This window comes from Nerophis ophidion, linkage group LG19 (genome assembly GCF_033978795.1).
Source record: "Nerophis ophidion isolate RoL-2023_Sa linkage group LG19, RoL_Noph_v1.0, whole genome shotgun sequence".
In the NCBI taxonomy this organism is placed as follows: domain Eukaryota; kingdom Metazoa; phylum Chordata; class Actinopteri; order Syngnathiformes; family Syngnathidae; genus Nerophis; species Nerophis ophidion.
Window position 1 is genome coordinate 3,897,004 of NC_084629.1, and position 24,927 is coordinate 3,921,930.

The 24,927-nt window shown below is 42.6% G+C and overlaps 1 protein-coding gene across 1 annotated transcript in view; it reads right to left on the reverse strand.

Annotated features, from left to right (window-relative positions):
• Positions 1-24,927, reverse strand: part of LOC133537884 (activin receptor type-1C) — a 59,925-nt gene that overhangs the window by 1,676 nt on the left and 33,322 nt on the right. The window contains exons 3-9 of the mRNA XM_061879005.1: positions 17,675-17,923; positions 15,110-15,340; positions 14,860-15,027; positions 11,504-11,660; positions 11,285-11,409; positions 11,078-11,208; positions 1-7,011 (exon numbers count right to left, since the gene is read on the reverse strand). The exon at positions 1-7,011 is cut by the window's left edge and continues 1,676 nt beyond it. Coding sequence (XP_061734989.1) covers positions 6,886-7,011; positions 11,078-11,208; positions 11,285-11,409; positions 11,504-11,660; positions 14,860-15,027; positions 15,110-15,340; positions 17,675-17,923 — 1,187 coding nt within the window. The 3' untranslated portion in view covers positions 1-6,885. The remainder of the gene's footprint in view (positions 7,012-11,077; positions 11,209-11,284; positions 11,410-11,503; positions 11,661-14,859; positions 15,028-15,109; positions 15,341-17,674; positions 17,924-24,927) is intronic.

Sequence of the window (24,927 nt, forward strand, 5' to 3'; positions counted from 1 at the left end):
AAAAAAAAAAAACAGCTCAGTTTTTTATATGGCAAACAAAACATGCAACATTTTCCCCCAAAATATATCAAAGTGGAAAATTTAATGTGACGTAATTGGAGCCTTGAATAGGTCAATAATTCGTAATGACATTGATTTTGATTCATTGTTATTTTTTTCTTCAGTAATGCGGACGTTGTACCGATCCGTTGTGGTGAAGAAGGAGCTGAGCCGGAAGGCAAAGCTCTCAATTTACCGGTCGATCTACGTTCCCATCCTCACCTATGGTCATGAGCTTTGGGTCATGACCGAAAGGATAAGATCACGGGTACAAGCGGCCCAAATGAGTTTCCAGGTCTCTCCCTTAGAGATAGGGTGAGAAGCTCTGCCATCCGGGAGGAACTCAAAGTAAAGCCGCTGCTCCTCCACATGGAGAGGAGCCAGATGAGGTGGTTCGGGCATCTGGTCAGGATGCCACCCGAACGCCTCCCTAGGGAGGTGTTTAGGGCACGTCCAGCTGGTAGGAGGCCACGGGCAAGACCCAGGACACGTTGGGAAGACTATGTCTCCCGGCTGGCCTGGGAACGCATCGGGATCCCTCGGAAAGAGCGAGACGAAGTGGCTGGGGAGAGGGAAGTCTGGGCTTCCCTGCTTAGGCTGCTGCCCCCGCGACCCGACCTCGGATAAGCGGAAGATGATGGATGTTATTTTTTTAAAGAAAGAAACAGCCTGCATGACAGCTTTGTGTTATTAGAGTAAACGTTGCAACATTTTCTTGTTACATTTCACCCGTTTGCTCCTTTATATCACTTTTTACATTTTTAAAACATTTTCAATCGTATTTTTAAAATTTGCCGTGGGGCCGTTAAAAAATGACCTGCGGGCCGCAAATGGCCCCTGGGCCTCACTTTGGACACCCTTGCTTTAATGTAATAATTGATTCTGTTATTATTTGTATTAGCTTCTGCGTGTTCTCTCCTGAACAGGTGGAGCTGCACAGCAGGGCATTTATACGCTAACGAGGTAGCGCCACAAATACATAGCATCAGCTCCAAGTTAGTAGCAGTCACGGCGCCCTTTGAGTGCCTTTTGACCAATCCTTGAAATCACCTGAAACCCAAGATGGTCATTCTCTTTTTACATACGACCGAATGGCCACACCTTTTTGCCCTCTCTCTTGGACTTTGACCAAAATTTGAGTCGTGAAATTTACAGTGGAACCTCGAAAGTCAAACAATTAAAAACAGTAACCCTCACATGAGATGAGGCAATAATTAGTGTTAAGAAGAGCGTGAGAGGAGAATATATACCATACTTGCCAACCTTGAGAACTCCGAATTTGGGAGATTTGGGGGGGATTGAGGTGGGCGGAGGAGTATATTTATAGCTACAATTCACTAAAAATCAAGTATTTATTTCATATATATATACACCGTATTTCCTTGAATTGCCGCCGGGGCGCCAATTAATTTAAAACCTCTTCTCACTCCGGCGTTTACCAAAGGCATGCGGTAAATTTAGGCCTGCGCTTAGAAATTTGAGTGTGATGTAAGGATACCATCATGAAAAGCACATTTAATAAAAAAACGTTATGGTCTTACCTTTACTTATAAATGAAGTCCATGCGCAGCTCCTTCTGATCAAAAGCAGCGATAACTTGTTTATAGAAGTCTTCCTTATCTTTCTTCAGTTTTAAAAGTCTCTCTGTCTCGATGGAGATCTTCCTTTATTACCTCCCGCTTCGATTGAAAGTCCAGTTTAGAAAACTGTTTTATTTTAGATATGTAATCCTCCATGTTAAAAGTGCAAGTGAGAGGGAAAAAAAACGATCGCTGCTCACTCTTGCATACCAAAGGCATGCGGTAAATTTAGGCCTGCGCTTAGAAATTTGAGTGTGATGTAAGGATACCATCGTGAAAATCACATTTAATAAAAAAGAACGTTATTATGGTCTTACCTTTACTTATAAATGAAGTCCATGCGCAGCTCCTTCTGATCAAAAGTAGCGATAACTTGTTTATAGAAGTCTTCCTTATCTTTCTTCAGTTTTAAGTCTCTCTGTCTCGATGGAGATCTTCCTTTATTACCTCCTGCTTTGATTGAAAGTCCAGTTTAGAAAATTGTTTTATTTTAGATATGTAATCCTCCATGTTAAAAGTGCAAGTGAGAGGAAAAAAAACGATCGCTGCTCACTCTTGCATACCAAAGGCATGCGGTAAATTTAGGCCTGCGCTTAGAAATTTGAGTGTGATGTAAGGATACCATCGTGAAAATCACATTTAATAAAAAAGAACGTTATTATGGTCTTACCTTTACTTATAAATGAAGTCCATGCGCAGCTCCTTCTGATCAAAAGTAGCGATAACTTGTTTATAGAAGTCTTCCTTATCTTTCTTCAGTTTTAAGTCTCTCTGTCTCGATGGAGATCTTCCTTTATTACCTCCTGCTTTGATTGAAAGTCCAGTTTAGAAAATTGTTTTATTTTAGATATGTAATCCTCCATGTTAAAAGTGCAAGTGAGAGGGAAAAAAAAACGATCGCTGCTCACTCTTGCATACCAAAGGCATGCGGTAAATTTAGGCCTGCGCTTAGAAATTTGAGTGTGATGTAAGGATACCATCGTGAAAATCACATTTAATAAAAAAGAACGTTATTATGGTCTTACCTTTACTTATAAATGAAGTCCATGCGCGGCTCCTACTGATCAAAAGTAGCGATAACTTGTTTATAGAAGTCTTCCTTATCTTTCTTCAGTTTTAAGTCTCTCTGTCTCGATGGAGATCTTCCTTTATTACCTCCTGCTTTGATTGAAAGTCCAGTTTAGAAAACTGTTTTATTTTAGATATGTAATCCTCCATGTTAAAAGTGCAAGCGAGAGGGAAAAAAAAACGATCGCTGCTCACTCTTGCTGCTTGTTGTCACTTCTTCTGCAGCAGAGTAGTCACTAGCGCCCTCTACCACCAGGAGGAGGGAGTCATTTTATGAGTCATATTTGACACACGCAGCTACGGTATATTAATAAAACTTGGCTGCTTACTGTTCTTTTTAGCATATTCAATAGCTTGGATCTTAAATCCTACTGAATAGCTCTTAATCTTCTTCGCTTTATGCGATTTAAAATTATTGAAATCAGCCTCCTCCATTTTGAAAATGATGACAGGTGAAGTGTCACTCCTGACGTGACGAGTTTGACCCGGAGGAAATTCTAGGCGTATGCTAATTATTTGGCGAAACGAGTTTGACCCGGCGGAAATTCTAGACATGCGCTAATAAAAATAATATTTTGCGAAACGAGTCTGACCCGGCGTTAATCCTGAGCCGGCGGTAATGCTAAGCATGCGCTAATTATTTTGCAAAATGAGTTTGACCCGGCAGTAATTCTAGGCAGGCGCATACTATATAACCGGCGGCAATTCAAGGAAATGCGGTATATAAAAAAAACAAAAACTTGAATTTCAGTGTTCATTTACTTCCACACATAACACTCCGCTACTCATTGTTGTATTTGAAAGTGCAATGCTTTGCAACCAGTAGTGAAGTGAAGTGAATTATATTTATATAGCGGTTTTCTCTAGTGACTCAAAGCGCTTTACAGAGGGAAACCCAATATCTAAGTTACATTTAAACCAGTGTGGGTGGCACTGGGAGCAGGTGGGTAAAATGTCTTGCCCAAGGACACAACGGCAGGGACTAGGTTGGCTTGTAAGCGGGAATCGAACCTGCAACCCTCAAGTCGCTGGCACGGCCGCTCTACCAACCGAGCTATGCCGCCCCACAGTAGCACAGCCTTTGAAGTTTGAAGGAGCATAGGTATGTGCAGCATCTGTGACATTTAATTTTGCAGGAAAGGAGTGAGTTTAGGGTTGAATTGTTCCGTCCCTTTTGTATATTCTCTGTCACTATCTTTTTTTTTGGGCATTACTACATGCCGTAGTTTTAAAGCAATGCATGATGGGATTCCGGATGTTGTGTGCCAGTTTATTAACATGCCGGCTGAAATAAACACGCTGAGAAATAGCTCCGTGCCTGCCTACTTGATGGGTTATAGATAACCCTATGGATAACGGAGACATATATAATAGTCTCCTTCTTGTTGTGTGTGCAGTTCCAAAAGCCGTAGATGTTATAACGTGACTAAGCCAGCACGCTATTTATATGGAGGGAAAGCGGACGTGACGACAGGCTGTCCTCACTCAGACCCGGCTGAAAATCGGGAGAAATTCGGGAGAATGGTTTGTCCCGGGAGATTTTCGGTAGAGGCATTGAAATTCGGTAGGGTTGGCAAGTATGATATACACGGCAAGTTACTTGAAGTAAAGTGGAATTTAACCAAACATAAGACAGCATTTTTTTAATGGGGAAAAAAATCCTAAAAAAGACAAGCGACTTCAAAATCTGGCATATTTACATATCGTGTATCTTTTAGATAGAGAAAATAAGGCTTTTTTTCCCCTTACATACAATCATAACGATCATTTTAAGACAACGTGATCAATGAAGCGCAATCATCAAACAACCAAGAAATATTCTGACAAAAATGAAATAACACTTTTGTCTTTGGTTTTGTATTTAAACTGGTCTTGAGAAAATAGTTTGGCTTATATTTCGGTGGGTTAACAAATATCAATATGATCCACCCATCCATCCATTTTCTATGACTGAAATATGCCGTTAGCAACCTAACCCACCCCCCGGATTGTAAATTATTCAATGTATATACTCTGATGATTAACTTGTATAATGACTGTTATGCTGATACTATATATTTGTACCATGAATTGATTAACGTGGACTTAAACAAGTTGAAAAATGTATTCGAGTGTTACCATTTAGTGGTCAATTGTACAGAATATGTACTGTATTGTGCAATCTACTAGTTTCAATCAATCAATCAATACCGCTTGTCCCTTTCGGAGTCGCGGGGGTTGCTGGAGCCTATCTCATGTGTACATCCATTCGTTTCACCGTCTTCTCCCCGTCATCTTTGTTGTAGCGGTGTAGCGTGCAAGGACGGGAGTGGAAGAAGTGTCAAAAGATGGAGCTAACTTACCATGAATTGATTAACGTGGACTTAAACAAGTTGAAAAACGTATTCGGGTGTTACCATTTAGTGGTCAATTGTACAGAATATGTACTGTACTGTGCAATCTACTAATAATAATTTCAATCAATCAATCAATCAACTGTTTTAATGAAATTCAGACTTCACTTCAATCAATAACGGAGCAGCTTCTCCTCATCCGGAAACAACGACAAGTGTTTCCCGTGAAAAACCGTCCGACCGGAACTCTCTAATAACTAAAGTTCCTTGAGTGAATAATATAAACTCACTACACCGGTATGTTTTAGAGCTTTCATGGCGAACTTACTGACAGATATAAGTAAGAACTTAACACTTTATATTAGAAATGGCAACAGCGGAGGATGGATGTCCCATAATAAGAAAATCGAGTAAAAGTAGAAGCTTATCGACTACGCCGTCGCCACGGACTACAAAGGCGAAGGCGCGAAATGTTCATGATTCATGCAGATCCCAAATACAGATCAGCAGGTACCAGAAGGTAAGAAACGTTGCTTTTGCAAAATATCGCGAAACAAAACGCCAGATAATACGTCTTACCTTATACACACACCATAATAATACACGTATGTTTAAAGCGCCGACAATCCATCAAGCGGTGCGGCACCATAGCTTACCAAAGTCGTACTAAAACATTTTGCTAGATTTTTGAGCGTCGTGTGTAATGTTCTTTATTTCCAAAGGAACACATTAAATGTTCGTGTTGTTTACTTGAGTTATATCGCCATCATAGTGAAGTCTACACGTATCTCTTATGTTTGACTGCCATCTACTGGTCACGCTTATCAGTACCAGATAAAATTCCTTCGAGGTCGGTAAGCAAAACTAGAATTATTCCGTACATTAGGCGCACCGGGTTATAAGGCGCGCTGGGGAAAACAGGATTTTAAGTGCGCCTTATAGTACGGAATCCTTTTGGGACAATGAGTAAGTGTAAATATGGGATGTACCATATTGTAACTGCATGCATGTTAAAATACATTCAACTACATCCGTCATTTGGTTATTTGATTAATATTTGTTAATGTGAGTGTGAAAGTAGTCCTTCTATTTGTGTTTGCCCTGCAATGACTTGTCCAGGGTGTACACGGCCTTCCGCCCGATTGTAGCTGAGATAGGCGCCAGCGACCCCAAAAGGGAATAAGTGGTAGTAAACTGATAGTAAATGGAAACTTATTTTTTGGATGACCTGCTCATAAAATGTTTTATGATGAACTATTTGTATTTCCAATATTTCTGATGAGAATAAAACAAAAATCCAAACCAATGCAGCTGAGATAGGCTCCAGCCACCCCAAAAAAGGGACAAGCGGTAGGAAATGGATGGATGGATGCAATTAGAAGTGTTTGATTGCAGAGGTTCCACTGTGAGTAATCAACTTTAAAAAGAGTTGCCCTTTGATACCTTCAAATATTGGTGCAGGATCAATGCTGCCCCCTGTTGTTTTGGAGCATGAACTACAATAAGCACATTATTATTATGGATGTCCTGTAAGCGTGCCGTTTTTTTTTTAAAGAGAGAAACCTTTGCAAATAGCACATTATTTAAGCAGCAACTCTGTTCTCTACGAGAAATGGCACAAAAAGGGTTTATCAAGCACTTTTAAATATCTGAGGTAGCAAAAAGTCACGTGTTTTCACATGTTTTCTACGACGACGTGGCTCCTACTCACACACGTTTGGTTCAACGTTGGCGCTAAGCTGCCACAGGCACCTCCCACACTTCTTTGGCACCAACAACCTTATTCGGCTCGCCGAGGTTGTATTCTGAAGACCGCGTGGGGCCGAGGGCGGGGGTACCTTTGGTGGCGGTCGGCCCCGCCGTGTCTAATCTTTGACGTCTCCGATGCTGGACAGTTGCGACAGCGTCTTCTTGACCCGCAGGGCGGTGAGTCGTGCGGCGGGGTTGGCGTACCAGCACTCTCGCATCAGTTTGCCCGCCACACGCAGGGCCTAGCTTGTTAAAGACAGGAGACACAAGCCGCTGTTACAGTAACTTCTCACACACGACCTCCAGACCCAAGTTCTTGTTTTTCAAAGAGTTACAAACCCCGTTTCCATATGAGTTGGGAAATTGTGTTAGATGTAAATATAAACAGAATACAATGATTTGCAAATCCTCTTCAACCCATACTCAATTCAATGCACTACAAAGACAAGATATTTGATGTTCAAACTCATAAACTTTTAACAATTTTTTTGCAAATAATAATCAACTTAGAATTTTATGGCTGCAACAAGTGCCAAAGTAGTTGGGAAAGGGCATGTTCACCACTGTGTTACATCACCTTTTCTTTTAACAACACTCAATAAACGTTTGGGAACTGAGGAAACTAATTGTTGAAGCTTTGAAAGTAGAATTCTTTCCCATTCTTGTTTTATGTAGAGCTTCAGTCCTTCAACAGTCCGGGGTCTACGCTGCCATATTTTACGCTTCATAATGCGCCACACATTTTCAAAGGGAGACAAATCTGGACTGCAGGCGGGCCAGGAAAGTACCCGCACTCTTTTTTTACCAAGCCACGCTGTAGCACGTGGCTTGGCATTGTCTTGCTAAAATAAGCAGGGGCGTCCATGAAAAAGACGGCGCTTAGATGGCAGCATATGTTGTGCCAAAACCTGTATGTACCTTTCAGCATTAATGGTGCCTTCACAGATGTGTAAGTTACCCATGCCTTGGGCACTAATGCACCCCCATACCATCACACATGCTGGCTTTTGAACTTTGCGTCGATAACAGTCTGGATGGTTCGCTTCCCCTGTGGTCCAGATGACACGATGTCGAATATTTACAAAAACAATATGAAATGTGGACTCGTCAGACCACAGAAGTGAAGTGAATTATATTTATATAGCGATTTTTCTCTAGTGACTCAAAGCGCTTTACATAGTGAAACCCAATATCTAAGTTACATTTGAACCAGTGTGGGTGGCACTGGAAGCAGGTGGGTAAAGTGTCTTGCCCAAGGACACTACGGCAGTGACTAGGATGGTGGAAGGGGGAATCGAACCTGCAACCCTCAAGTTGCTGGCACGGCCACTCTACCAACCGAGCTAAACCGCCCAGAACACTTTTCCACTTTGCATCAGTCCATCTTAGGTGAGCTCGGGCCCAGCCAAGCCGGCGGCGTTTCAGGATATTGTTGATAAATGGCTTTGGCTTTGCATAGTAGAGTTTTAACTTGCACTTACAGATGTAGCGACCAACTGTAGTTACTGACTGTGGTTTTATGAAGTGTTCCTGAGCCCATGTGGTGATATCCTTTAAACACTGATGTTGGTGTTTGATGCAGTACCGCCTGAGGGATCAAAAGTCCGTAATATCATCGCTTACGTGCAGTCATTTCTCCAGATTCTCTGAACTTTTTGATGATTTTACGGACCGTAGATGGTAAAATCCCTAAATTCCTTGCAATAGCTCGTTGAGAAATGTTGTTCTAAAACTGTTCGACAATTTGCTTACAAAGTGGTGACCCTCACCCCATCTTTGTTTGTGAATTACTTAGCATTTCATGGAAGCTGCTTTTATACCCAATCATGGCACCCACCTGTTCCCAATTAGCCTGCACACCTGTGGGATGTTCCAAATAAGTGTTTGATGAACATTCCTCAGCTTTATCAGTATTTATTGCCACCTTTCCCAACTTCTTTGTCATGTGTTGCTGGCATCAAATTCTAAAGTTAATGATTTGCAACAACAAAAAAAGTTTATTAGTTTGAAAATCAAATATGTTGTCGCGTGGACATCGGGGGCGGTACCTCTGGATTGGCAGACCGGGGTGGTGGTTCCTCTCTCTAAGAAGGGGGACCAGAGGGTGTGTTCCAACTATCCTGGCATCACACTCCTCAGCCTTCCCGGTAAGGTTTATTCAGGTGTACTGGAGAGGAGTCTACGCCGGATAGTCGAACCTCGGATCCAGGAGGAACAGTGTGGTTTTCGTCCTGGTCGTGGAACTGTGGACCAGCTCTATACTCTCGGCAGGGTTCTTGAGGGTGCATGGGAGTTTGCCCAACCAGTCTACATGTGCTTTGTGGACTTGGAGAAGGCATTGGACCGTGTCCCTCAGGAAGTCCTGTGGGGAGTGCTCAGAGAGTATGGGGTATCGGACTGTCTTATTGTGGGGGTCCGCTCCCTGTAAGATCAGTGCCAGAGCTTGGTCCGCATTGTTGGCAGTAAGTCGAACACATTTCCAGTGAGGGTTGGACTCCGCCAAGGCTGCCCTTTGTCACCCATTCTGTTCATAACTTGTATGGACAGAATTTCTAGGCGCAGTCAAGGCGTTGAGGGGTTCCGGTTTGGTGACCGCAGGATTAGGTCTCTGCTTTTTGCAGATGATGTGGTCCTGATGGCTTCATCTGACCGGGATCTTCAGCTCTCACTGGATCGGTTCGCAGCCGAGTGTGAAGCGACCGGAATGAGAATCAGCACCTCCAAATCCGAGTCCATGGTTCTCGCCCGGAAAAGGGTGGAGTGCCATCTCCGGGTTGGGGAGGAGACCCTGCCCCAAGTGGAGGAGTTCAAGTACCTAGGAGTCTTGTTCACGAGTGAGGGAAGAGTGGATCGTGAGATCGACAGGCGGATCGGTGCGGCGTTTTCAGTAATGCGGACGTTGTACTGATTTGTTGTAGTAAAGAAGGAGCTGAGCCGGAAGGCAAAGCTCTCAATTTACCGGTCGATCTACGTTCCCATCCTCACCTATGGTCATCAATCAATCAATCAATGTTTATTTATATAGCCCCAAATCACAAATGTCTCAAAGGACTGCACAAATCATTACGACTACAACATCCTCGGAAGAACCCACAAAAGGGCAAGGAAAACTCACACCCAGTGGGCAGGGAGAATTCACATCCAGTGGGACGCCAGTGACAATGCTGACTATGAGAAACCTTGGAGAGGACCTCAGATGTGGGCAACCCCCCCCCTCTAGGGGACCGAAAGCAATGGATGTCGAGCGGGTCTAACATGATACCGTGAAAGTTCAATCCATAGTGGTTCCAAGACAGCAGTGAGAGTCCCGTCCACAGGAAACCATCTCAAGCGGATCAGCAGCGTAGAGATGTCCCCCACCGATACAGGCGAACGGTCCATCCTGGGTCCCGACGAGCGGTCCATCCTGGGTCTCGACTCTGGACAGTCAGTACTTCATCCATGGTCATCGGACCGGACCCCCTCCACAAGGGAGGGGCGGACATAGGAGAAAGAAAAGAAGCGGCAGATCAACTGGTCTAAAAAGGAGGTCTATTTAAAGGCTAGAGTATACAGATGAGTTTTAAGATGAGACTTAAATGCTCATGAGCTTTGGGTCATGACCGAAAGGATAAGATCACGGGTACAAGCGGCCGAAATTAGTTTTGTCTCTCCCTTAGAGATAGGGTGAGAAGCTCTGCCATCCGGGAGGAACTCAAAGTAAAGCCGCTGCTCCTCCACATGGAGAGGAGCCAGATGAGGTGGTTCGGGCATCTGGTCAGGATGCCACCCGAACGCCTCCCTAGGGAGGTGTTTAGGGCACGTCCAACCGGTAGGAGGCCACGGGGAAGACCCAGGACACGTTGGGAAGACTATGTCTCCCGGCTGGCCTGGGAACGCCTCGGGATCCCCCGGGAAGAGCTAGACGAAGTGGCTGGGGAGAGGGAAGTCTGGGCTTCCCTGCTTAGGCTGCTGCCCCCGCGACCCGACCTCGGATAAGCGGAAGAAGATGGATGGATATGTTGTCTTTGTAGCATATTCAACTGAATATGGGTTGAAAATGATTGTATTCTGTTTATATTTACATCTAACACAATTTCCCAACTCATATGGAAGCGGGGTTCGTATTTTAGAGGCGGCTTTGAGTCGGTGTTCCGGCAGGACACGCACCTTTCTGGAATTCATTCACTCTTGCACGTGTGTAACAAAGAATATGAATATTTATTTTTGTCTCCCTTTTGATTGGCTCCCAATTTCCGCATGTGACAAATCAGGTTCTGGACATCGCTAACCTCAATATGATGATGATGATTATGATCCATATCTCACCTCACAGCACTGCCACTGGTTTGGAATGTTTGGTCTGAGCTTCTGCTCACACACGACCTTCTTCATGTCCTCCACGGACGGATCTGAAGGCACCAGGTCATAATAAGGCAGCTGGAAATCCTCTTGAAGCCCTGCGGAAAGAAAGGACACATTCGACCGGTGTTTACGGCGCAAAACCGGGCCGCGAGATCCCGAGGCGAGGACTACCTCGGTCGGAGCATCTGCGGGCCACTTCCCAAAACACCAGACCCAAGGAGTAGATGTCCGCTCGCTTGAAGGACTCAAAATTGTCGGCGTTGATCGTCTCGTCCAGGACTTCGGGGGCCATGTACCTGCAGGACGCGGGTGGGAGTGTCTTAGTGCAGACTGCACGTTACAATCAGAGAGGACGCTAGTGGGAACGTGTCAGCTGTGTTTCTAGGTCACCTCTTGGTTCCAACTCGGTGGTTGGACGCTATGTCGATGCTGTTGCTGCTGGAGTCGTGTTTCACGGCCAAGCCCAGGTCTGCGATGACAGCCGTGCCGTTCTTCTTCACCAGGACATTTTTAGACTTGAGGTCCCTGTGAGCGATGGCTGGCTTCCCTGCGAGCAGGACAGGAAGGACATGACTCAGTGTTAGTATCTTTCTGTCAGTCAATCAAAATAATAATGTTTTTTTTACGGTTTTTGTTTACATCAATGTTTACTTATATAGGCCTAAATCACCAGTGTCTCAAAGGGCTGCACAAGCCACAACTACATCCTGGGCTCAGATCACACATCAGGGCAAGGAAAAACTCAACCCGATGGGATGACAATGAGAAACCTTGGAGGGGACTGCAGATGTGGGGACCTGGGCGACCGGTGGATCTATCTCATCCATCCATTTTGTACCGCTTATTCCCTTTTGTGAGAGTCTAGTCCATAGTGGATCTAACATAATAGTGTGAGAGTCCAGTCCATTGTGGATCTAACATAATAGTCTGAGAGTCCAGTCCATAGTGGATCTAACATAATAGTGTGAGAGTCCAGTCCATAGTGGGATCTAGCATAATACTGTAAAAGTCCAGCCCATAGTGGATCTAACATACTACTGTGAGAGTCCAGTCCGTAGAGGATCTAACATAATGGTGTGAGAGTCCAGTCCATAGTGGATCTAACATAATAGTGACAGTCCAGTCCATAGCTGATCTAACATATTAGTGTGAGAGTCCAGTCCATAGTGGATCTAACATAATAGTGAGAGTCCAGTCCATAGTGGATCTAACATACAAGTGTGAGAGTCCAGTCCATAGTGGATCTAACATAATAGTGAGAGTCCAGTCCATAGTGGATCTAACATACGAGTGTGAGAGTCCAGTCCATAGAGGATCTAACATAATGGTGTGAGAGTCCAGTCCATAGTGGATCTAACATAATAGTGAGAGTCCAGTCCATAGTGGATCTAAAATACGAGTGTGAGAGTCCAGTCCATAGTGGATCTAGCATAATAGTGTGAGAGTCCGGTCCATAGTGGATCTAACATATTAGTGTGAGAGTCCAGTCCATAGTGGATCTAGCATTATAGTGAGAATCCAGTCCATAGTCGATCTAACATACGAGTGTGAGAGTCCAGTCCAAAGTGGATCTAGCATAATAGTGTGTGAGTCCAGTCCAAAGTGGATCTAGCATAATAGTGAGAGTCCAGTCCATAGTGGATCTAGCATAATACTGTGAGTCCAGTCCATAGTGGATCTAGCATAATATTGTGAGAGTCCAGTCCATAATGGATCTAACATAATAGTGTGAGAGTCCAGTCCATAGTGGATCTAGCATAATACTGTGAGTCCGGTCCATAGTGGATCTAGCATAATAGTGAGAGTCCAGTCCATAGTGGACCTAACATAATAGTGAGAGTCCAGTCCATAGTGGATCCAACATAATAGTGAGAGTCCAGTCCATAGTGGATCTAACATAGTAGTGTGAGAGTCCAGTCCATAGTGGATCTAACATAATAGTGAGAGTCCAGTCCATAGTGGATCTAGCATAATAGTGTGAGAGTCCAGTCCGTAGTGGATCTAACATCATAGTGTGAGAGTCCAGTCAATAGTGGATCTAGCATAATACTGTGAGTCCAGTCCATAGTGGATCTAGCATAATAGTGTGAGAGTCAAGCCCAAAGTGGATCTAACGTAATAGTGTGAGAGTCCAGTCCATAGTGGATCTAAAATACGAGTGTGAGAGTCCAGTCCATAGTGGATCCAACATAATAGTGTGAGAGTCCAGTCCATAGTGAATCTAACATAATAATAGTGAGAGTCCAGTCCATAGTGGATCTAACATAATATTGTGAGAGTCCAGTCCATAGTGGATCTAGCATAATAGTGTGAGAGTCCAGTCCGTAGTGGATCTAACATCATAGTGTGAGAGTCCAGTCAATAGTGGATCTAGCATAATACTGTGAGTCCAGTCCATAGTGGATCTAGCATAATAGTGTGAGAGTCCAGTCCATAGTGGATCTAGCATAACAGTGTGAGAGTCAAGCCCAAAGTGGATCTAACGTAATAGTGTGAGAGTCCAGTCCATAGTGGATCTAAAATACGAGTGTGAGAGTCCAGTCCATAGTGGATCCAACATAATAGTGTGAGAGTCCAGTCCATAGTGAATCTAACATAATAATAGTGAGAGTCCAGTCCATAGTGGATCTAACATAATATTGTGAGAGTCCAGTCCATAGTGGATCTAACATAATATTGTGAGAGTCCAGTCCATAGTGGGGCCAGCAGGAGATCATCTTGTCCGCTTATCCGAGGTCAGGTCACGGGGGCAGCAGCCTAAGCAGGGAAGCCCAGACTTCCCTCTCCCCAGCCACTTCGTCCAGCTCCTCCTGGGGGATCCCGAGGCGTTCCCAGAACAGGCGGGACACATAGTCTTCCCAACTTCTCCCAGGTCACCGTAGCTCGTTTGGTAGAAAGGCCTGAGGGTTCCTGGTCCGATCCCCGCTTCTGCCATCCTAGTCACAGCTGGTGTGTCCTTGGGCAAGACACTTCCAGTGCCACCCACGCTGGTTTAAAAATGTAACTTGGATCATGGGTTTCACTATGTAAAGTACTACGGCAACGCACTTCTTGTCGGGATCCCCGGAAAGAACATTCAGAATTTGCAATACATACAAAATAGTGCTGCCAGGATCTTGGTGAGAGTCCGGAAATACGACCATATCACACCAACTCTCAAATCCCTTCACTGGCTTCCTGTTCCACTCAGGATTGAATACAAAGTCTCCCTACCACCCCACCAGTTTCTCTATGGAAATGCCTTCCTCTACCTCAAATAACTACTCACCCCCAAATCCTCCACACGACACCTCCGCTCCAAACAGGCTAACCTTTTCCAATCTCCAAGGACAAAGCAACGAACTATGGGAGACCGGGCTTTCTGGTCCGCCACTCCCAGTCTGTGGAACGCTCTCCCTGACCACCTGAGGGTACCACAGACTGTGGATGCTTTTAAAAAAGGCTTAAAAACCCTTATTTAAAAAAAAAAAAAAAAAAAACTTATAGATATATGCATACTAGTTCTAGCTATTAGGCTGTTCTAGTTTTTAGTTTTATTTATTTTTATAATATTTTTATTATTAATATCATGTAATGCACTGTAGCACGTTGAGGTTGTTTGCTCAATGTAAAGTGCTTTTTACAAATAAAATGTATTATTATTACTATTAAAGCGCTTTGAGTCACTAGAGAAAAGCTGCTACATAAATATATTGCACTTCACTTCATGACCGTCGTTTACTGTGTTGATTGACAGCTGCACCCACCCTGTGTGCCAATGATTTCCATGTGGAGATGAGCCAGACCACTGGCTACGGACAAGGCAAGAAGCATCACGCTCTCCACCGACACGGTGTACCTGTTCAGGTAATCGAACAACGAGCCGTGTTCATGGTATTCTGACACCAACCACAGCTGCGTCCAAGAGCCATTATCTGAAAGCAATATGACAACATGTCAGGAAGGTGGTGTCTATATTTAAGTCACGTTGACACCATCAATTTAAAGCGACGCCACCTTTGTTGTCGGCGGCGATGAAGCCCAGGATGTTGTCGTGTCTGAGCATGATGGTCTGGTAAATCTCCGCTTCACGGAACCACGACCTCTCGTCCCTGGAGGAGAAGATCTTCACAGCGACGTCCTCTCCTCGCCACTTTCCCCGCCACACCTCTCCGAACCGCCCTTTCCCGATGCTCTCCTGCAGGACGATGGTGCGGGCGATTGTTCTTTGGACCAGCAGGGGGAGTCCTGCACAGAATACATTCTGGTGTGTTTACCATGTTTTGTTTGGGCAACTCCGTAAGTTAGAAGCCATAGTCTGGTCATTTCAACTCAAGTCAAAATACATTTTATTAAATAACAGCTGGGATAGGTTCCATGTGATCCCCATCTATATATATATATATATATATATATATATATATCTATATATATATATATATATATATATATATATCTATATCTATATATCTATATCTATATCTATATCTATATCTATATCTATATATATATATATATATATATATATATATATATATATATAGATATATATATATATATATATATATATATATACATACATATACACATATATATGTATATATATATATAAACATATATATACACAAATATGTATATATACGTATATTTACACATATGTATGTATATATATACACACATACATATATATACTATGTATATAAGTATAGTAACATGTATATATACACATAAATATACATACATATGTATATGTACGTATATTTATACATATATATGTATATATAAATACACACACATATCTATACTATGTGTATATATATATCTATATATATATATATATATAGACATATATATACACATATGTATATACACGCATATATACACACATATATACAGATATATATGTATATATATATATATATATATATATATAAACATATATATACACATAAATATGTATATATACGTATATTTATACATATGTATGTGTATATATATACACACATACATATATATACTATGTATATAAGTATAGTAACATGTATATATACACATACATATACATACATATGTATATGCACATATATTTATACATATATATGTATATATAAATACACACACATACATATCTATACTATGTGTATATATATATATCTAGATATGTATATACACATATGTATATACACACATATATATATATATATATACACATATATATGTATATATATATGTATATATATATATAAACATATATATACACATACATATGTATATGTACGTATATTTATACATATATATGTGTATATATATATACACACACATACATATCTATACTATATATATACCCTAATACATATATATGTATACACACATTTACATATATACATACATACATGTATATATACACATGTATATATAAACATATATATATATATTTATATACACATATACATACACACACATTTAGATACATATACATATGTATATATACATCCGCTTGTCCCTTTTGGGGTTGTTGGTGCCTATCTCAGCTACAATCGGGCGGAAGGCGGGTTACACCCTGGACAAGTCGCTATCTCATCGCAGTGTATATATACAGTATACATATATGAACACATATATATATGTATGTATGTATATATGTATGTGTATATACAAATACATATATGCATATACATACATCCATATATGTAATGATGATAAATATAATGAATACAGTTATAATACAAATGTAAATGTCCTGGTATTACATAAAATATATAGTCATAAATACTTGTAAAAATAAAAAATAAAATATATAGAAATATCTACTAACTATACCTTTTGATGTATTATTTATTTTTGATGTATTTAATATTTTATGTTTTATATAAATGTTGTATTATTTATTGTGGGTAATATTTGTATTAATATTATTATTATTAAACATAAGAAAAATTATAGTTGAACCAAGTTTGGCAATTTTAAAAAATAACATACAAACAAATTAAATGAAACATGGAAATATGTTTAAATAAAATAAGGTAAAAATTAATGTAAAATTGTTGCTGATGTTAACCTCAAGTTAGAAACCATGGTTGGTAATTTAAAATTTAAGTCTGTGGGGAAAAAAATGAATATTATTTAGAATAAATACATATTGAATACACATATGTATGTATGTTTATAAATATAACTATATGTGTGTATATATATGTTATAAATATAATACAAAAATAGTCAAGTACATTAATTGTATAACCAAAATATAGGAAATAAATCAATGAAATAAATACAAATATTATTTTGAATATAGATACATTGTAAATCATAAATAAAACTGTTATTTGTTTGAATATATAAGAATTCTTTCAAATTGCGGGTTCAAAAAAAATTATAATAGTAATTTATAAGTTATTTAGCTTGTAAGGCACAATATGAGACGACCAGTGACTAATTACAACCAGCTGTGATGAGGTCAAGTTGATACAGTAAACAATCGAGAAGACATGAAAGCAGAGCGCCTCTCCTATGAGATTGTGCAGGTGTACCTAATGCTGTGTCCAGTATCTGAACTGTGAGATCATCTTAAGGCAAGCCAACCTGATCCAGAGCCGGAGGTGCTCATGTCGTGGATGAGATCTTTGAGACACTTGTCGGGTGACATGAGCATGTGGTCGTCCAGGGTCTCTTCCGGGTCGTGTTTCTGGGCCCGGCTGTACAGGCAGCGCCGACTCTGCACCAGAAACACCCCCCCGAGTACGAGGGCCACGCACAGCAGGCAGGAGGGCACCGCTATCACCAGCAGCAGCTGCAGCCTGACGCTCCTGTCCGGATCTCCCAAAGGCCTCTCTGACAACATACATAACAACACGTGTCATCGCAACTCAATGGGAGAACTGCACCCCCTGGTCCGTGACGCTAACCCCCCAAAATGCCAAGAAACAATAACAAGCAACTTTCCTCCACATGGAGACAACATCCTCCTACGTGTGTGACCAACTGTGCCTTCTTCTATCCCTGACCTTTATTTGGGCCCGTGGGAGGACACATGAGCCCTGGACATAAACAGGGGCTGCAGTGGGTATACTGAATAACAACATACTGCAAGGAGAAGACTGTTTAAGTACACTTTTAACAACATTTGGTACACTGTGAAAATGTACCAGGAGTTCACAGTAAAATACCATTATTAAAATTTACTACGACATTACTGACTGTAAAAATTTGCAATATCCTTTTAATCCGCATCATTTAAAGGCCGACTGAAAGCCACTACTACCGACCACGCAGTCTGATAGTTTATATATCAATGATGAAATATTAACATTGCAACACATGCCAATACGGCCGGGTTAGTTTAATAAATTACAATTTCAAATTTTGCGCAAAGTATCCTGTTGAAAACGTCGCGGATTATAGCGGACATCTTGATCCAGCACCGATTACAGCTATAAGTCTGGACATCTGAGTTGCTGAATCTTTCGCAATTGGCCAAATTAATAATGGAGACGTCAAAGAAGAAAGATGTAGGTGGGAAGCGGTGTATTGCGGCCGCCTTTAGCAACACAAACACAGCCGGTTTTTCCTTTTTTCCTTGTTTACATTCCCCGAAAGCTGATGGTGAAGCTTTACTATGGAACAGAGCGGTCAAGCGAACATGGTTCCCTACCACATGTCAACCGATGAGAAAATAATAATAATAATAGATTACATTTAATCGCGCTTTTCTATTGTTAGATACTCAAAGCGCTCACAGAGAAGTGGGAACCCATCATTCTTTCACACCTGGTGGTGGTAAGCTACATCTGTAGCCACAGCTGCCCTGGGGTAGACTGACGGAAGCGTGGCTGCCAGTTCGTGCCTACGGCCCCTCCGACCACCACCAATCATTCATTCATCATTCATTCACCAGTGTGAGCGGCACCGGGGACAAAGGGTGAAGTGTCCTGCCCAAGGACACAACGGCAGCGATTTGGATGTCAATAGGTGGGAAGCGAAACCTGCAACCTTCAGGTTTCTGGCACGGCCGCTCTACCCACTACGCCATGCCGCCCCAAAATGGTGGTATTAAGTCGGCTCTTACCGTAGTTATGAGCGGAGAGCTTGCGTCGTGCAGCTGCGTACTCTCTTGCCTCCTCCCAACGGCCGCCCCCGACCGTCGGATGCTTACACCACGGAGGGGGGGGGGGGGGGGGGGGGGGGGAAATCCGTTGAGAAACGTGGCTTCCATCGTAGACACTGGCGGTCACCACACCCGTGGCCACAGCCCTCCAACTTTCAGGTACGACCATATAATCTCACTAAAACACTAGTAACACAATAAGCAGATAAGGGATTTTCCAGAATTATCCTAGTAAATGTGTCTAATAACATCTGAATCGCTCCCATTGCCCTCGTCTTTTTTTTCAAGGACACAACGGCAGCGATTTGGATGTCAATAGGTGGGAAGCGAAACCTGCAACCTTCAGGTTTCTGGCACGGCTGCTCTACCCATTACGCCATGCTGCCCCAAAATGGTGGTATTAAGTCGGCTCTTACCGTAGTTATGAGCGGAGAGCTTGCGTCGTGCAGCTGCGTACTCTCTTGCCTCCTCCCAACGGCCGCCCCCGACCGTCGGATGCTTACACCGTGGAGGAGGGGGGGGGGGGGGGGGGGGAATCCGTTGAGAAACGTGGCTTCCATCGTAGACACTGGCGGTCACCACACCCGTGGCCACAGCCCTCCAACTTTCAGGTACGACCATATAATCTCACTAAAACACTAGTAACACAATAAGCAGATAAGGGATTTTCCAGAATTATCCTAGTAAATGTGTCTAATAACATCTGAATCGCTCCCATTGCCCACGTGTTTTTTTTCAAGGACACAACGGCAGCGATTTGGATGTCAATAGGTGGGAAGCGAACCTGCAACCCTCAGGTTTCTGGCACGGCCGCTCTACCCACTACGCCATGCTGCCCCAAAATGGTGGTATTAAGTCGGCTCTTACCGTAGTTATGAGCGGAGAGCTTGCGTCGTGCAGCTGCGTACTCTCTTGCCTCCTCCCAACGGCCGCCCCCGACCGTCGGATGCTTACACCGTGGAGGAGGGGGGGGGGGGGAATCCGTTGAGAAACGTGGCTTCCATCGTAGACACTGGCGGTCACCACACCCGTGGCCACAGCCCTCCAACTTTCAGGTACGACCATATAATCTCACTAAAACACTAGTAACACAATAAGCAGATAAGGGATTTTCCAGAATTATCCTAGTAAATGTGTCTAATAACATCTGAATCGCTCCATTGCCCACATGTTTTTTTTCAAGGACACAACGGCAGCGATTTGGATGTCAATAGGTGGGAAGCGAACCTGCAACCCTCAGGTTTCTGGCACGGCCGCTCTACCCACTACGCCATGCTGCCCCAAAATGGTGGTATTAAGTCGGCTCTTACCGTAGTTATGAGCGGAGAGCTTGCGTCGTGCAGCTGCGGACTCTCTTGCCTCCTCCCAACGGCCGCCCCCGACCGTCGGATGCTTACACCGTGGAGGGGGGGGGGGGGGGGGGGGGGGATCCGTTGAGAAACGTGGCTTCCATCGTAGACACTGGCGGTCACCACACCCGTGGCCACACCCCTCCAACTTTCAGGTACGACCATATAATCTCACTAAAACACTAGTAACACAATAAGCAGATAAGGGATTTTCCAGAATTATCCTAGTAAATGTGTCTAATAACATCTGAATCGCTCCCATTGCCCTCGTCTTTTTTTTCAAAGACACAACGGCAGCGATTTGGATGTCAATAGGTGGGAAGCGGACCTGCAACCCTCAGGTTTCTGGCACGGCCGCTCTACCCACCACGCCATGCCGCCCCAAAATGGTGGTATTAAGTCGGCTCTTACCGTAGTAATGAGCCGAGAGCTTGCGTCGTGCAGCTGCGCACTCTCTTGCCTCCTCCCAACGGCCGCCCCCGACCGTCGGATGCTTACACCGTGGAGGAGGGGGGGAAAAAAAAATAAACGTCGAGAAACGTGGCTTCCATCGAAGACACTGGCGGTCACCACACCCCTCCAACCTTCAGGTACGACCATATAATCTCACTAAAACACTAGTAACACAATAAGCAGATAAGGGGTTTTCCAGAATTATCCTAGTAAATGTGTCTAATAACATCTGAATCGCTCCCATTGCCCTCGTCTTTTTTTTTCTTTTTTCTAGTCCTTCACTCTGACTTTCCACATCCACGAATCTTTCATACTCGCTCAAATTAATGGGGAAACCGTCGCTTTCTCGGTCTGAATCGCTCTTGCTGCTGGTGGCCATGATTCTAAACAATGTGAGGATGTGAGGAGCTCCACAACCCGTGATGTCACACGCACATCGTCTGCTACTTCCGGTACAGGCAAGGCTTTTTTATTAGCGACCAAAAGTTGCAAACTTTATCGTGGATGTTCTCTACTAAATCCTTTCAGCAAAAATATGGCAATATCGCGAAATGATCAAGTATGACACATAGAATGGACCTGCTATCCCCGTTTGAATAAGAACATCTCATTTCAGTAGGCCTTTAATATTTAAGGAATTAAAAAAAAAATAATTCCATTTTATAATTAGCCTGTTGAGTCAGACTGCCGATAAATATGATGAACATTTCCAAGCATTTACAAGCACTTCGCCCAAAATTAAAGCATTTTTCCAACCTTGAAAACACAACATCAAAATCCAAGCATTTTCAAGGTTTTTAAGCACCCGTACGAACCCTGCAGATAGTTACATTTTATTGTAATGTACTGTAAAATTACAACTGAAGTTACAGTATTTACAAACCCCAAAAACCAGTGAAGTCGTCACATTGTGTAAAGGGTAAATAAAAACAGAACACAATGATTTGCAAATCATTTTCAACCTATATTCAATTGAATAGACAAGATACTTAAACGTTCATTCATTTTTTTACAGATATTAGCTCATTTGGAATTTAATGCCTGCAACATGTTTAAAAAAAAGCTGGCACAAGTGGCAAAAAAGACTGAGAAAGTTGAGGAATGCAGGTGAACAGGCTATTTGGGAACAGGTGGGTGCCACAATTGGGTATACAAGTTCAGTCATTCACAAACGAGGACGGGACCAGGGTCACCACTTTGTCAACAAATGCGCAAGAAAATTGTTTTAACAACATTTCTCAACCAGCAATTGCAAAGAATTTAGGGATTTCACCATCTATGGTCCGTAATATCATCAAAAGCTTCAGAGATTTGGAGAAATCACTGCACGTAAGCGATGATATTAAGGACCCTCGATCCCTCAGGTGGTACTGCGCCAAAAAGCGACATCGGTGTGTGAAGGATATCACCACATGGGCTCAGGAAGACTTCAGAAAACCACTGTCAGCAACTACAGTCAGTCGTTACATCTGTAAGTGCAAGTTAAAACTTTACTTTGCAAAGTGAAAGCCATTTATCAACAACACCCGGAAATGTTGCCGGCTTCGCTGGGCCCGAGCTCATCTTAGGTGGACTGATGCAAAGTGGAAAAGTGTTCCGTAGTCTGACGAGTCCACATTTCAAGATGTCGTGTCCTTCGGACCAAAGAGAAAAAGAACCATCCGGATTGTTTTAGGCGCAAAGTTTAAAAGCCAGCATCTGTGATGGTATGGGGGTGTATTTGTGCCCAAGGCACTGGTAACTTACACATCTGTGAAGGCACCATTAATGCTGAAAGGTACATACAGGTTTTGGAGCAACATATGTTACCAATCAAGCAACATCTTTTACACGGACGCCCCTGCTTATTTCAGCAAGACAACGCCAAGCCATGTGTTACAAAAGAATGTGGGTACTAGACTGGCCTGCCTGTAGTCCAGACCTGGCTCCCATCGAAAATGTGTGGCGCATTATGAAACCTAAAACAGCAAAACCGAGACCTCGGACTGTTGAACAACTTAAGCTGTATGGGAAAGAATCCCACCTGAAAAGCTTAAAAAATATGTCTCCTCAGTTCCCAAACGTTTACTGAGGGTTGTTAAAAGGAAAGGCCATGTAACAAAGTGGTAAAAATGCCCCTCTGACAACTTGTTTGCAAAGTGTTGCTGCCATTTAAATTTTAAGTTAATGATTATTCGCAAAAAAATAAGTTTCCTTAGCTGGAACATTAAATATCTTGTCCTTGCAGTCTATTCAATTGATTATAAGTTGAAAAGGATTTGCAAATCATTGTATTCTGTTTTTATTTATGCATTTACACAACCTGCCAATTGTAACTTTATTGTAAGTAACCGGAAAATCACAGCTCTGCAGTTACAGTACATGTATGTACAGATACACTAAACAGCCACCCATCCAAATGATCAGAATCAGGTGTCCTAATCACTTGGACCAGGCCACAGGTGTACACAATCAAGCACTTAGGCATGGAGACTGTTTGTGAAAGAATGGGCCGCTTCCAGGAGCTCAGTGACTGTGCACCAGTGCACAAAGCAAGGGTCCATAAAGACATGGATGAGTCTGGTGTGGATGAACTTGACTGGCCTGCACAGAGTCCTGACCTGAACCCGATAGAACGCCTTTGGGATGAATTAAAACGGAGACTTCTCGACCAACATCAGTGTGTGACCTCACCAAAGAATGGTGGAAAATTCCTATAAACACACTCCGCAACCTTGTGGACAGCCCTTCCCAGAAAAGGTGAAGCTGTAACAGCTGCAAAAGGTGGACCGACGTCATATTGACCCCTACGGGTTAGGAATGGGATGGCACTTCAAGTTCATACGTGAGCCAAGGCAGTTTGTGTCAGCCAACACATCTGCACCGTGAACTTCATCACACTTTCCTAAGACATCTTTAGCCTTTTACCTAAATCCTGCGACAAACAAACTTGTCTTGTCCGCAGTGTTCACTTTAAATACTATTTGTTTCATGCAACACAGAGCAGAGTTCATCATTCGTTTTTGGAGTCATTTTCTCAAAATGACTTTAGTTGTCTCAATTGAGACCGTTGAGTACTAATTCTGCCTAGCAACAAGTCAACCCACCAACACGTCTATTTATTTTCAAAGTCAGCTGACGGATGATTATTAGGGAACGAATGCCCCTTTGGGACAGAGGACCCTATTGTATTTCTAAGGTTTTATTATTATTATACCGTAATTTGACCCCCTTAACATGCTTTAAAACTCACCAAATTTGACACTAACACATCAGGACCGGCGAAAATTGCCATCTAATAAAATAAAAACCAAACCCCAAAAAGTCAAAATTGCGCTCTAGTGCCCCCTAGGAAAAAAAAACAGACAAAACGGCGTGTAACTTCCGTTAGGAATGTCGTAGAGACATGGAACAAAAACATCTATGTAGGTCTGACTTAGACCTACATTTCATAAAATAACATCCTTCAGCAAAAATCAACAGGAAGTTGGCAAACACCCCTTCAAAACAAAAGTTTCCTAAAAAAATTAATTTTTGCCTCTTTGAGCTGTAATTTGACCCCCTTGAAATGCTTCAAAACTCACCAAACTGGACACACACATCAGGACTGGTGAAAATTGCGACCTAATAAGAAAAAAAAAACAAAAAACTAAACCTAAAATTGCGCTCTAGCGCCCCCTAGGAATAAAACACAGACAAAACTGCTCTTGGGAAGAAAACACAGGCAAAACTCTTTGTAACTTCCGGAAGGAATGTTGGAGAGACATGAAACAAAAACCTTTATGTAGGTCTCACTTAGACCTACATTTCATTAATTGAAATGCTTCAAAACTCACCAAACTGGACACACACATCAGGACTGGTGAAAATTGCGACCTAATAAGAAAAAAAAAAAAACCAAAATACTTAAAATTGTGCTCTAGCGCCCCCTAGGAATAACACACAGACAA